A 15,187-nucleotide genomic window follows, 5' to 3' on the forward strand; every position below is an offset into this window, starting at 1 on the left:
CTTTGTGACCTTTTTGAGTTCCTTTTGTTCCCTAAAATTGAAACCAATAAATCAGCAAATCGTTTTTGTGTTCACTTGCTCCTTTTCCCTGCAACAGGGCTGCATCACAAGTACAACCACGACAAATCGAGCACGTACATTAAAAATGGAACCAAATTTGAGCTGCACTATGGTACCGGCAGCTTATCCGGTTATCTCAGCATGGACACTGTATCGGTAAGTCTTTGCTTGCTACTGCTTATATTTTGCATGATGATTGTGTCCAGCTATTCTGCATGAATGGTGTTAACAATGTGTCTGTTTTGAGCTTTTATGCGGAGCAAGCATTAGGTTGGGTGACTCAGTATGCAGTACAGTGTTTGAAAATGTAAGAAATGCAACAAATAAATTTGAACTTTTTTCCATCAGTCTTTGAGACGATTTTTTAAAAACTTTTTGTTTTTGTATCATTGTCGAGGCTCATATAAGAGCTAACACACAGAACATGTAACAAAGGGAGCAGGAGACAAGAGAGGCGGGAGAGGGAAGCACAAAACAGTAGGGAACAGGGACGCTCGGAGATATGTGGAAGGGAGAAGGATGGGGCGGGGAACACGGGGTAAACATGATGGACATTGCAGGGACTTTCAGGAAGGAAAGCAGGGAATTTGAAGGAGGTGGATTTGGTGGGTGGTGATGGAATCTGGTTTCAAAGAAAAGTAATAAAAGATGATTGTACGCCATCACAGGATTTTGGAAACTTATTTGGCGTGACGAGTGACAGATCACCTGGAAGGCAGACATATGTATAAGCTTGCTTGACCTCCAGTTGATGGGTTTGAGCTTGTCTCTCAATAATAGTGGATTATATAATGAAATTAGAGAGTTCATAGAACACTTTACGTCGTCTTGTGAAAAAGGACGTGGGGAGGGTCTTTTAAACTCATGCTTTGCTTTTCCAAGCACGATCTCGATTTATTATGAGCCGCAATTTTGACTGAATCTCAATATCCCCAATGTTGAGACTGCGAGTGGCAAATTTGATTGGTCGAGATGGCGTAATATTTTGTCCAAGTACTGCTAAACGGAAGATTTTTGATAGTGGCAACAAGACGATTTGTGTTATACAGTGGGTAAGTATATATACATACATGATGAAATTTAAATAAAATAAAGGCTTTACAGACTTTGGAAAAAATTTTTTGGAAGTTTATCTCTGTTGATGCACCGTCTTTTACACCACCTCATTTAACATGTTAAATTAGTTATTCATGCCTGTTGTTTGTGTCCTTTACGATGCCCTTAAAAACAGTAAGTTTCCAGTTTGGAATAATTTTCAATTTTATTTGACTGTTGGACAGCAGACAAGACTAAAAAAAAATCGCACCCGTGTCCGAAGGAAGCGATGCAGTTTGGCGTTTTTAACATTGAAATAGGCAAAGCCGGGGAACGAATGAAACTTAGTGGGTTAGAAAGGTTCTTATTCATTCTTGACGGATGGATGGAAGGACATATCAAATATTGAAGCGGCTTCACCGCTTGAAAATTACCTTGCTCTTCTCTGCGCGTGCACACTCAGTATGAGGTTCCATCCAATTTGCCCAATTCAGAGCCAAAGTACTGCTAAACTACAAGTTTGTGTTGCAGTCATGTTCTGATCAGTGTTCCACAGTGTTCAAATATAAATTCAGTTGAAATTAAGTTGTTCCTCGATCATAAACTGACGTTTGTAGACAGGACGGACAGACAGACAGATAAAGTGAACCAATTGCTTAACCCCACTTTTCACTTTGCGCCCGTGGGGTAAAAATCGACTTGTGTCAGCAAGAGAGAAAAATTAAGGATAGCAACAACTGGGAATTCATCGTGATTATTCTCAAAAATTCCTCAAAAGTATCAACACCTTGTTGTCTTTGTTTGTCGACTTCCTCCCCCCCCCCCTCCACACACATATAGATCGGTGACCTCAATGTTAAAAATCAGTTGTTTGGTGAAGCCTTAAAGCAGCCTGGTGTGACCTTCATTGCTGCCAAGTTTGATGGCATCCTCGGTTTGGGTTACCCGACAATTGCAGTTGAAGCTGTGCGACCCATCTTCGACTCTATGATGTCCCAAAAGCTGCTTGAACAGAACGTCTTTTCTTTCTACCTGAACAGGTATGGATATGAAATTTACTTTTCACAACGTTGATCACTTTATTCAAGCTTTCATCACTTGTAGTTCAGCACCTATGTCGCAGGTGATGATTGCAATCAGATTTTCATTTTGGGGTACCTGTTTCTGGACCAAGATTTTTCTTATCGTGATTGCTGCCACTATACAGTATAATGGTTTAATTGTCATTATGATTGTGCATTTAATAGAGACCCAACAGCCCCAGTTGGTGGAGAGCTTCTCCTTGGAGGAACGAACCCGAAACATTACACTGGAGAAATTCGCTATGCTGCTGTTACCCGCAAAGGATACTGGCAGATCAAGATGGACGGGTTGGTAGTCAAGCCAAGGGGGAATGTGAAATGCAGTTTGAGAAATGAGATTCTGTCGTTTCTCAAACTGTCGACTTGTGTCGGTGATGTTACAAGGGGATACAAATCCTACTGAGCATCCAGAACTGCAGTTGTATTTGCAAAGCATGTAGCCGGACGTGTTATCCTAAACCGTGACTTGGAAAAAAAAAACCCCGTAACTTTTAGGCCTTTAATTTTTTTTTTGTCAACTTCCCCATTCCCTTTTCCAACAACTTTTTTAAGTTTGCAATCCTCTGTTGATTTATTTTGCATGCATCTTGCCAGTAAAGCTGTTTATGTTGAGATCCATTATTTTGTGAACAGAGGAGCTGTTGGAAACACAATGAAGATGTGCAAGGGAGGTTGTCAGGCCATTATTGATTCAGGGACGTCATTGATTACTGGACCATCTGCAGAGATCACTGCCTTACAAAATGCCATTGGAGCCACTCCCTTGATAGCTGGCGAGGTCTGTAGTAGCTTTTGTTGTTCTTTTATTTATTTCCTTGTTCTATTAATGGTTCCATCTGAACCATTGTTCCTTCATTGATTTCTGTAAAGGCAATTAAATGTTTTCACATAGTGCCTATGATGTGATTGTAATCCCACACTGGGTGCTTTTATGTGACCTACTTTTTTTGTTCATTTTGCAGTATATGGTCTCTTGTGACAAGGTGCCCAACTTGCCAAAGATCACTTTCACGATTGGAGGCCAGGTGTACACGCTGAGTGGGGAAGATTACGTGATCAAGGTATGATGTCATCTTGCATGATGAAAAAGCGTCTTTATAATTCAGCTTAGTGTGATAGGATGCTTCGTCAGACTGTACTTGCAATGAGGCAACCACGTTAAGTTTTTCCCATCTTGGTTCTCTTGAATGGTGGCTTTGACAGCCATTGCCTCATTGTTTGTGAGGCAGTGCTTTGTTCTAATTTGCAGACCGCTTGGATGTCAAAAAGGAAATACACTAATAACTAGAAAGGCACTCGGTGGAGTGTATCCCTCCGCCACGCTGAACAGGTTACGTTTCGTATCCCACTGATGGACCGGATCTCGATCGGTACCTTATTGTCAGGTCAGGTCAGGTCAGATTAGATCTGTGACCTGCTACAGGTACCATGCAAACATGTACTAACCTGTTTCATGGTCGGGTTGTCACCAACGAAACGGTCTCCCCCACCAGGTTTTCTGGTGAGGGTGTATGGATATGGACACCCAGCAGGATTAAAAACAAAACCTGTCAAAGGGTGGAGGAGCTCCTTGTGAACCAATGACCATCCATATCTCGTGCCCAACTGTGTCTGCGGACGTCCTCCTGCAGTTGGGTTACTTCTTATTAGGAGGTTGGTGGCAGGATTTGCACTCCGGCCACTGTAAAACCCTTCATGCTGAAAAACATTCTAGAAGCACAAAAAAATCTGAAAACCCACCCCGTGTGAGAACCTCCTGTGCTGCTTCCCTCGACAAGGCAGTTCACCGGATGACGGGATTGAGGCAAAGCCTTCGGGACCCCCATTCCTTGAGAGGAGGAAAAACTTCCTGGGTCAGATTGCAGTGGTGTGGTGCTGAGGTATCGTCCACCAGACGGTGGTCTACTTGCGTTAACCCGGAGCGGTCTCTTCGGGTGGGTGCCCAGAATGTCCTATCCCGAAGAGTGGATGATCACCTGTCTCTGTTATCTGAGCTCAAGCGTTTGAACATCAGTATTGCAGCACTCTCTGAGGTTCAGAGACCGGATAGTGGCAAGATCATGGTGGGTGGTTACACCTACTATTGGTATGGTCGCTCTGAGAGTTACCATGCCCAAGGAGTTGAAGTAGCTCTGTCCAATAAGCTGACTTGAATGATAATTGAGGTAAAACCGGTCAATGAGCGTCTTCTGAGACTGAGGATTCGTCCCTCCTTGGGTGTCGTTTCCCTGATCTCTGCATATGCCCTGACTGAGGCAAGTGATCTCACCATGAAGGACGCATTCTATGGTGCACTCAAGTCTGTGGTTGAACAGTGCCCCAGGCGAGATACACTTCTAGTCTTGGGGAATTTCAATGCATAGACTGGGACTGATAAGGATGGTTATGAGACATGTGTAGGTCTGGAACCCCATGGGTCTGGAACTGTGAACCAGAATAGCACTAAGTTGTGGAATTCGGGTGGCTGGTTCATGGTTTCAGCACCCACAGGCTCATCGCGTTACTTGGTATTCAAATGCTGGTGGTGTGGCAAAGGAGATTGACCATGTGCTCGTTGATAGTCGCTGGAGGATGATCCAGAAATGCAAGGTCTACCGGAGTGTCCAGTTCCTCAGTACCGACCACCGGCTTGTTGTAGCAACTCTGAAGTTGCAGCTTAAATCCGGGAGAATGGTTCCATCCCAGCCGAGGCTGGATGTTGGCAAGCTCAAGGATGAGAGGGAAGCTGAGAAGTTTGCGAACAGGCTGAGTGGGTATTTGGGAGGACTGGGTGCTTTGGAACCCTGAAGAGTTGTGGAGTGCCTTCAAGACCACCATCCTTGATGTTGGTGGTAGATGTCTTGGAACTCACCAGAGGGCGAAGAAGAATTTTGTTTCAAGGGAGGCTGGATACCATTCATTAGAGTCACAGGACCAGGCTTAATGGCAGAGCTGCTTGTGGTCTATGTTGATCTCTGCAAAGTGTTCGATTTAGTGAATCGGGATGCCCTCTGGAGGATTCTTGGTCTTCGTGGGGTGCCACCATAACTGACCAATCTGATGTCTGAACTATACTCTGGGACTGAGTGCTGGGAAATGTGGTGATACTATCTCTGACTTATTTCCAGTTGTTACTGGAGTTCGTTAGGGGTGTGAACTGGCCTCCACACTTTTCAGCACTTGTATGGACTGGATTCTGGGGAGAATATCGGAGAGATCAAGCTGCAGTGAATCGTTTGGGAATATCAAGATCTCTGACCTTGATTTTGGAGATGATGCAGTCATATTTGCAGAGACTCTGGATATCCTTTTGGGGGCCCTCGAGGTGCTGAATGAGGAGTCAGCCGCTGGGATTACGGGTTTCCTGGGTAAAAACTAAGATCCAGGCTTTCAATGACATCTTGGATGCTGCTTTCTTGTCTGTACCTGTTTGTGGTAAGGATGTTGAAGTCACGGAGAGATTCACTTACCTTGGCAGTGATATTCATATCCACTGGCTATGAGCCAGAGGTCAATAGACGTCTGGGTATGGCCTGGCGAGTCATGGATTCACTAGATCATGGGGTGCTGTCAGTACCTGTGCAGGAGGATGAAAGTCCGAGTCTTCAGGTCCTTGGTGCTTCCAGTCTTGCTCTAGGAATGTGAGACTTGGACTCTGACCAGGCATCTGATGTCCCAAGTTCTTCAAGAATTCAGCATAGGTGTCATCAATTCCTGCTGCTTTCCTTTTCTTGTTTTGTTTTGTTCCTTGCATGTGAACCTGCTCCAAGATGGTTTAGTAAGTTTCCATGCCTTTCTACTTGAATGAGTGAAATCGAGCTCCCCAACAGTCTCCTGCCATAATTGTTCTCTGGCCATGTCCAGAGATTCCAAGAGTTTAGATCTAATATCTGGATCCCCAGAAGCTTCATACTGTTGGAGTTGGTCAGCTTCTGGCAACCAACAAGGTGTGAGGCATTTGTGAAAACCACGTGGGATGGTATTTTTGGCTGTATCTAAGCAGGATCTTACAGAAGCGAACAATTTGTGTATAAGCAGTTAGGAAACGATATAGGAGCGAACAGTGGAAGAAACGAAATGATGAAACAATACAGCTTCTATTCAGGTGATACGGCCTGTCAGAGTAGGTCGGTAACATTAAAAAGCAGATGTTAGATTGGTTAAACACAAATCGATAAACCGGCTTGCCAAACAAAACTGCTGTCCCGGAATTTTCCCCGAGGCAAAGTTGTCATTTATTTTTTTTCACCCCTCGTTTGCTCAATATTTTGTGGAAATTATGGGTTTTTATTTATTTATCTGTGGGCACAATCAATATTATCCAATGTGATGCCAAGGCAGAGGTCCTTGTATTCTTCCCACGACAGGCGTAATAGCTCAATTTTAGTTTCACGACGACTGTCTGGTCTTGGACCCACAGCTCTGTCATCTGCTTCTCTCCAGTCCCAATGGACTGTCTGCATTTTGTCAACCAGTTCTTTGTATATCTCCCAAACTCTAATGGTGGTTCTAAAAGTGGCTTGCATTGTTCAACTTTTAACCGATTTAGTTGTATGAAATGTTTTTGTCATTTTTTTTTGTTGTTGTTTGTAAAGTTTGCTGATGTATACAGGCTGTTGTGTAGAACAAACATTTTGCAAAACACGAAAGTCAATGTTCTATACAACATGTTGCCTTGTATACTCGTACACTAACCCTCTTTTTAGATTTATGTGCACTGCCATACTTTTGATTTCCCTTTTCTTTGGGTATTGAGGTTTCTGTAAGGGTAGAACCACACGGGTGAAGGGATAACGATTGGATGGAAACACCACCACAAAGAGAGTAAATGTTAGGAGAAGGGTGAAAGAACAGGGTCTCATTGAGTGTAGTAAAGTGGTATAAATTGGCGAAATCGTGATGAGGTGGTCCTCATGCGAGAGAAGGGGAGTGGGGTGAGGGGGGAGGGTGGGGGGAGAGAAGAGTTTCACAGCTGGAAGAGTGGTGAGAATTCCATTGGATTTTAGAAAAGTAACAAGGAAGTATTTCTGGCAGATCACGCACAGCCTGGAAGAACAGAGGATGGGCAGAAAGGTGAGATTGCAGGAAGAGAGATGAGAAGAGAGCTCTTATTTTAATTGCAGAATTGTTTTCCTTTGTCCATTGTTCTTTTTTCTTCTTCTTTTTTTTTCCGCGCCTCAAGGCCTTCAATGCCATGACATTTCACATCAATCCTCGGTCTTTCTGCTATCTTTCCTGCTCTTGCTAGCCATTTATATTGGTTTGTATAATGACTCTCCCCCAGCACTGTTATTGTGTGAATCTTCTCATTCTGTTTTTTTTTTTTTGTGATATTTTACATTTTGTTTTGTAAAATACAAATGCAACATTCAAAGTAATCACTGATGATTACTGTTTCAAACAGAACTATCACACTATGGCCTCCACCTAGACATACATTGTTATGTGCAAACAAAAAACTCAGAACTTTATCATGGTCACAAATGAGGAAAATAACAGCTAGTTTCCTGAAAATTCAAACCTTTTAAAGGTTCACACCAGCCAATGGGTGAGTGTGGCGCAACGTAAGGTGTGAATGAATTAAACGTCCTCCGGGGGTTGTGAAACCGCTGAGTTTTTGAGAGCCGTGCTTCCCGCTGAGAATCTGAAGAATCTCACGACCAGACAATTTTCCATAAATGCTTCTCAAGGATTGTAGCGAGCCATGAAAATGTGTCTCAACTGGGTCTTCGTTTAAAGTGCTGCTAGTTCTAATATTGGAAACAACATCGGGGCAAAGCCAAATTGTCAATCAAAAGTAAAGCACAATCATTATTAAATGTGTATGACGACAATGCAGAAATGTATTGATAAGCTTCATCATGCTGAGAGTATTTGGTATCTGTGCATAATGTGAACTATATAGTTTGGAAAGGCTTCAAAGTTTGCTAATGAATGGATTGACAGGTTTGTCATCCATTTCAATTGGACTGTGCTTTCCCAGTTTCCTGTGTTGATAATATGCATCAGTACATCGGACGTGCATTTGCTCCATTTTGACCCAATCCTCGTCTAGGTGACCAGCCTCGGCCAGACGATGTGCCTCAGTGGCTTCATGGGAATGGACATTCCACCACCAGCCGGACCCCTTTGGATCCTGGGGGATGTGTTCATGGGTCGGTACTACTCTGTCTTTGATCGGGACCACGACCGTGTCGGTTTTGCCACCGCTGTCTAAGCTGCTTGCACATACAAGCATGATGGTGAGACTGAATGTGATTTTGAGCAGCGTCCTCCGCTGCCCCACCGCCGCCTCCCCCCCCCTCCCTCCGCATCCCCACCCACTTCTCTGAAGCAATCCAAAATTTCACACCCGAGCCCTTACTGCTGTGCTCGTTTTCACGGCTGTGAATTAAAAATAAAACGATGCATTTTGATCAATTGTTGATGGTTATAGTTTGAGTGATTTATTTTTTCAGGTAATTTAACATTTCAAAAAAATTATGGGTTTTCACATAATAGCTAATGAACTGGATAAGCTCCATCCCCCCCCCCCCAACCCCTCTCCCATTGGCAATACACACTCAAATGTTTCTCTTTTAAAATTCTTTGCATTTTTATTTTATTTTGCGCTTCCTGAAAGTGAGCTTTTGGAAGCTAGTCACCTGGTAGTGACTCGCTGAGAGTCTCTTGTCGATGTGATTTTTATTTTTTTTTATTTTTGAGCCAAATTATGTGGTTGATTCCGATTGAATTGTGCTGCAAATATCTTCTTCCCACACCAAACATTTGAAAAAACAATCGTTTTGTGTGTTCTTTTTTTTTAATCATGATTTGAAAATCATTTTTACCTTGGACTGAAAGTTGAGGTTTGCATTTTTGAATGGTTTTCCTTGTCCTTTGCTGTATTGTACTGCAAATTGAAATAAAGGTTGCTGCTGTCATGATATATTCTCATAAGGTTTGATAGATATCTGAGGACAAACAAGAAAAATGATCAAAGATTGAAGTGAAAGCTTTAAAACTTGAAATACACAAGATTGCTATCTCTGATTTGTATTAAAATTCAATTTCGTTCCCAATTTGTGATATGTCTTAATCTTCTTTTATATGCAGCACTTGGATGAGGGCATGGCTGTCTGTGCCTCTGATGCAGTGCCCTCTGCTGGTTTGGACAGGAATTTGGAATTTGTTCGGTCAGTGATAGCTCACCTACTCTTCGTGGACGACACTGTGGGATTGATAACATCAACCAACTAATGCCGGCAAATGTGACGCCTATTTGACATCCATCAGATGACCCATACATTGATGAATTGTCCTGCCTATAAAAACGAAAGCACTGAGATGACAGTTTATAGCTGGGTTGGGACAGCTTCGAGGCGAGTGTGCGTACCTCTAGGTCATCTTCTCACCAATACCTCTTAATGTCAGGTTCTGAATTGGGTTTCTATGTTCAATAAAAAGCACTGAGGGTTTTTTTTTTTTTTAATCACCAGACTCGAACCTTATGCTTAAAGGCTCACATGGAACGCTGACATGTATGCTGTGGTGTTGATCCTTGGTTAAATCAAGAAGCTTGTCAAATAGGTAACACTGCTTCTATCGTCTTTCTCAGGCCAACCACGATCACCTTTTATGTTTTTTTTTTTTTTCAGTGGCAACTTCAAGTTGTATTTACACAAACAAGCATATTAAATGATTTGGAAATTTGGACGTCGTGTTGCTGGGTCGATATCTATAATAACAATACCGTTCCTTTCGTGCCATGAAGGCACAAAGGATTACCGAGGCAGTTTCATTGGCAAGGAGTACAGACCTTGACAGGTCCCCACTCCGATGTAGGTTATCCCAAAGGGTTGTTTGATACTCATTTCACCAACCTTAGAAGGATGACACGCTGAGTCAACCCCACCTGGTGTTAATTCAATAGGAATTAGGGGCTTGAACTCAGGACCCTTAAGTCTCAAGTCAGCCACCTTAACCGTTAAGCCAAACACCAGGCTTGATATCTACAACACAGTGCGTTTATAAAGTCCATGTGTAATTTTAAACCTTAATAACCGGTTGTATACATGATCAAAGCAATCTTTAAAGAGCATATGAACACAATTCAAGTTTTAATGTGTTAAATCCACAATTCTCTTGGGATTATTGATGACTTAACATTTTCTGATGAGATAATCAATTTTCCACATCAGTGGAAAAGTCAACTGCCACAATTACTACATTTTGGGGATAGGAAAATATCAGGAAGTCTGGTAGCATTCAAGAGACTCACCAAATATCAATGTCTGGTGTATTCTCAGGAAGTCATGCATAATTAGATCCTGGTTTTTATTTTTTTTTGTTTTTTGAAGAATAAACAATGGTGAATGTTGTTTTGGAATGTTGCAGAGTTTATTTTCCCTGAACTATGCCAATTAAATCTTTCAGGTCGCACCTTCTGCCAACAAAAAGGCCCTCCCTGTCACCATGCTTCAAATGTGTGACGGTTCTTGAACGTCGTCTTCCCAGATAAGGGAATCAGTTGACGTGAATCAATTGCTTGGCTACCTCGTTCTACTGACCTGTCCCCATTGGACTACATTTCATGTGTCTATGTTAAAACTGTTGTTTACTCATCAAAACCACAATTTTGGATGAACTTGGGGTTAAGATCACAAATACAATTCATGAAATTACGCAGCAAGCAACAACTGGAGAATGTTTTCAACGATTTGGAAAAGATGGCAGTTATGTTGAAGCGTACTGTGTAAAGACTTTATGAATCGTGCTTTCACATGCCATTTTACTATTTGCTTCCATCATGTGTACATCCAAAGTGATTAAAGTTTAAAGTTGCACAAGGACTTTTATATGAGATAGGTATCGACCACTCTCATCTTGGGTAACCCTGATGAGGGACAATGATCTTAAAAAAAAGAAACCTTTGTTGTACTTTGAGTAAACATCAAGTTCCCTTTATTCTGATTGCGGGATCATATTAAATTACACAATTTGGTGGCGGTCTGCCTATGGCCGATGCATTCAGTCGTTACTTATCCAATCTCAACCAAAATTACCAGGGGGGCTAAGGGTCACAAGACAGAGGTTGTAGCTACTTGTGTTTGCCCACCCCTCACCCTCCCAGGGCTTCTGAAGGTGGGGCTGACAAGTTCTCCATGTAAATGTGTACCGTGTAAACCCTGTCGGAGTGGTGGGAGAGAGTATTACGAGTGAAACTTCAGAGGCCTTAATTGTATCACGAGCAAGAGGCCTTCACCGTATTTTCACGGTCACTTAGCCTATGTTGCTTTTGACTTCACTGCAAAGTATCGGGAGGGATTCCATGTTTTATTGCCCTTTTCCACCTTGGAAAAACGCCATGTTAATGTGTGTAGGTAGCAGCTTAAGTGTCGTTCCATGTTATCATGACGTTTTTCGAAAGCCGTTTGCAAAAACAAAAGTAATAGTAACAACAATAATGACAATAGCATAGTTATCATAATTGGCACTAATAATGAGGATAATAACATGACCCCTCTCACCCTCTCTGGCTGCTTATGTAGGGAGCAGATGTTTCTAGTATTACAAAATCAAGATTTCCTCAACTTGCCCCATGTTGCTAAAATACCACTTTCAGCTTACAAAGAGAATAAAAAAAGGGAAAAACTATTTGTTACATTCAGATTCACATTCACCAGGTGCAACAGGGTCATTTTTGAGTCACACATACAAAGGCTGAATAAAATATTGGGATGAAACAATATATAGGTATAAGAAAGGGAAGAATGTGTGAAACAGCAGAAGAGGGGAACAAAAATGCACCAATTTTGCACGTGATGTGTTGTGAACCTATAAGGTCCTGAGTCCAAACTCAAGCCATGCCAAAATAATATCAGGTGGGTCGACTCAGCCTTTTATCCTGAGAGGTCGGCAAAATGAGTACCAGCTTGCTGGGAAAAGTGAGCCATTTGAGTATCCTGTGTTGGAGTGGTGACCCGTCGAAGATTGTGCACCCGAGCCAATGAAACTTCTTTGGCAGCGTTATGTGCCTTGTGACACGAGGTGGATCATCCATCCATTGTGTGTGTGACATTGAAGAGTACAGGTCAGTTAATGCCAGAAACGCCAACTTGTTGCCTCCCACGGTGATCAGCATACTTCGATTAACGTTCTGTTAATACCATTCATCGAGTCACATTCTGTCTGTCTAAGGGAAATGAGTTTAACAGCCATTTCATTGACATGTGAGGGGGTCCTGATCAATAAAGGTCTACATTAAACATCTCCCATTGATCAAGAGAGAGAGGTGTGTGTGTGTGTGTGTGAGTGTGTGTGTGTGTTCGTGTGTGTGTGTGTGTGTGTGTGTGTTCGTGTGTGTGTGTGTGTGTGTGTGTGTGTGTGTGTGTGTGTGTGTGTGTGTGTGTGTGTGTTCGTGTGTGTTCGTGTGTGTTCGTGTGTGTTCGTGTGTGTTCGTGTGTGTGTGTGTGTGTGTGTGTGTGTGTGTGTGTGTGTAGGCTGTTGTTGCTGTTTTGGTGCTTGCTGGATGGACCAGGCTGCAAGACCCAACACAGTTTACGGTCCAGCTCCTGTTTCAATGTTTGGTTTCTGCATGAGCCGGCCGGCCATGCTGGGGGAGCACATTGCACATTGCTGAAAGATGGTTGCACTTTTGGCCAAGGACTCACTGCAACTGTCATGACTGCAGTGATGATGTTGACAAAACTACCTGTGAGACATAACACAATAAGCTCCTGCTCTGGTTCTGGATGGAGCACCAAATTGGCAACTTCTTACCTGTTCATTTGGCCAAAGTAGGGAAGACACAATCTTTGAAAACTACAATTTCACCAATGCCTGTCTGTAAATGTGTTCGGTATATTGTAAGGAATATACCTCTGTGTGGAGACATCATTCACACTTTCTGTTCTGCGAAAGGAGCAGTGACAACGAGTTTACAGCTGAATTAAAATAACAACACCTGTGTAAACTTCAAGCAAACTGACATGTGAACAGTAGCGATTGCGTTGGTGGTACTTGCTGGTGGATATGACCATTTATCATTGGTTTTAATTACAAGCTTGGATCAGACGACTACTTCTGTCGACGTCTGTTCATGTAAAAAGAAAGCAAAAGGCCCATAAATTTCAGCGATATTAACTTGAAGATGTCAGGTCACTTCACTGTTCTTGCAATTGAATTGCAGTGAGAGAGACATGAGGACCATCTGGAGATGAATTGTAGCCCGAGATTGCAATCTATTGGTGTCAGGAGTGGCCAAACCCAACACGAGACGCATGCTTAGGTAAATGGAAAGGCGGTAGAAAACGCCTCCGGAAAATCGATTTTTCTATGGTTTCAGAAAAGGAAACAATTCTTGAAAATAAAAACTACCGAACATCTATCTATCTAATCCAATCTATCTAATCTAATCTAATCTATCTATCTAATCCAATCTATCTATCTCATCTAATCTATCTATCTATCTCATCCAATCTATCTATCTCATCCAATCTAATCTATCTATCTATCTAATCTAATCCAATCTAATCTGTCTATCTAATCTAATCTAATCTAATCTATCTAATACCTAATAAAGAGGACATTGTTACTCTATTTCTGCATTACGCTTGGTGATTGACCATTCCCACCCATTGATTTCAGTACTTAGTATTGTAGACATTGCACAGTTTAAGTACCTTGCTTTCAAGTCGGCAGGGGGGGGGTGTTTCCCCCTCACCAACCCCCTTAGGATCTACACGTGCTAATTTCCTGAACAGTGACAGATAGGAGGAAATCTCTGTAACAAAAAATGTCAGGACGGGCCGCAGGAAGGTTATAGGCAAGGTGGCGAGGACCCTCAGCTGGGGGTGGATGTTTTCCTCCTCACAAACCCCCTAAGGCTATGACTGCCGTGGCCCAATGGGGAACTGATACTGGGCTCGCCTCAGACCGATGTGCAGAAGATTAAATTCATTCAAAAATAACCCGGGCAACGCCGGGTTCTTTCACCGAATATAATTATATTTTACACATCAATTTGTACCTCTCTTTGCTTTGATTTTAGCACTTCTGCTTTAATTACCTCCGCAACGAAGGTGAAGGAAGTTGTTTTCACCCCTCTCTGTCTGTTTGTTTGTTTGTGTGCAGGATATCTCAAAAAGTTGTCGACGGATCCGGATGAAATTTTGTGGACAGGTTCGGGCCACGTCGGGGCATGTTCGGGCCATGACAGGGCGTGTTCGGGCCATGTCAGGTCAGAACACGTCAGAAGATGCCAATTTGGTGCTCCATCAGGAACCAGAGCAGGAGTTTCACCGGTGTGTGACAAGGACGAACTGATTATATTTCGATGAAGATCCGGATCCAACTACTAGAATTTTAAAAGTGATTCTTCACCATTGCGAGATCGCGCTAAAAATTATATATAGCACGATATCTCAAAGAGTTGTGGACGGATTCAGACGAAACTTGGATACGTTGGGCGTGTGACCATGACAAATTCTTTCAAATTTGATGAAGATCTGAATCTGGATCTTGATACGAGAGTTATTCAATTTTTAAAGTGATTCTTCACCATTGAGAGGTTGGGGCAAAAACGATATATAGCATCATATTTAAAAATGTATTGAATGGGTCCGATATGTTCTCGTGGATCAGGCATTACGTGGCGGAGGTATGCGCTCTACCGAATGCCCTTCTAGTTTTGAATGCTATGCTATCCTTACATTTGCAATCTATCCTATAAGGTTGTGAGATTACACAAATAACCAGCGGTTCACACAACTGGTACTCAGGTACTCATGCCTGGTAAAAAAAAAAACCCAAAAAACTAAATTCACACTTCAAAGATGCTCAGAAAGCTCAAAAGCATACCAGTACAACAGAGGCTTTTGATGGAAGGTTTTGTCATCTGGTGTGGATAAGATTCTTCTGTGATAATTCTGATAGACTGTGATTTCAAAATTTAAGTGTACAAAATTAAATTTATAAATAACAATATAATTTATAAGCTAAATTGGAAGTTTACAACTTTTAACATAAAAAAATTAAAAAAGCATCTCAGG

The 15,187-nt window shown here is 42.3% G+C and overlaps 1 protein-coding gene across 1 annotated transcript in view; it reads left to right on the forward strand.

The window, feature by feature from the left end:
• CTSD (cathepsin D) overlaps positions 1-9,082 on the forward strand; it is a 23,538-nt gene extending 14,456 nt beyond the window's left edge. Inside the window, exons 4-9 of the mRNA XM_085855787.1 lie at positions 98-216; positions 1,936-2,135; positions 2,343-2,465; positions 2,811-2,955; positions 3,140-3,238; positions 8,212-9,082. Of these exons, the coding sequence (XP_085711913.1) occupies positions 98-216; positions 1,936-2,135; positions 2,343-2,465; positions 2,811-2,955; positions 3,140-3,238; positions 8,212-8,373 (848 nt within the window). The 3' untranslated portion in view covers positions 8,374-9,082. The remainder of the gene's footprint in view (positions 1-97; positions 217-1,935; positions 2,136-2,342; positions 2,466-2,810; positions 2,956-3,139; positions 3,239-8,211) is intronic.
• Positions 9,083-15,187: the final 6,105 nt, after the last annotated feature.

Source organism: Eptatretus burgeri, chromosome 14, assembly GCF_056783735.1.
Source record: "Eptatretus burgeri isolate ZD-2024b chromosome 14, Ebu_testis_v1, whole genome shotgun sequence".
Lineage (NCBI taxonomy): Eukaryota > Metazoa > Chordata > Myxini > Myxiniformes > Myxinidae > Eptatretus > Eptatretus burgeri.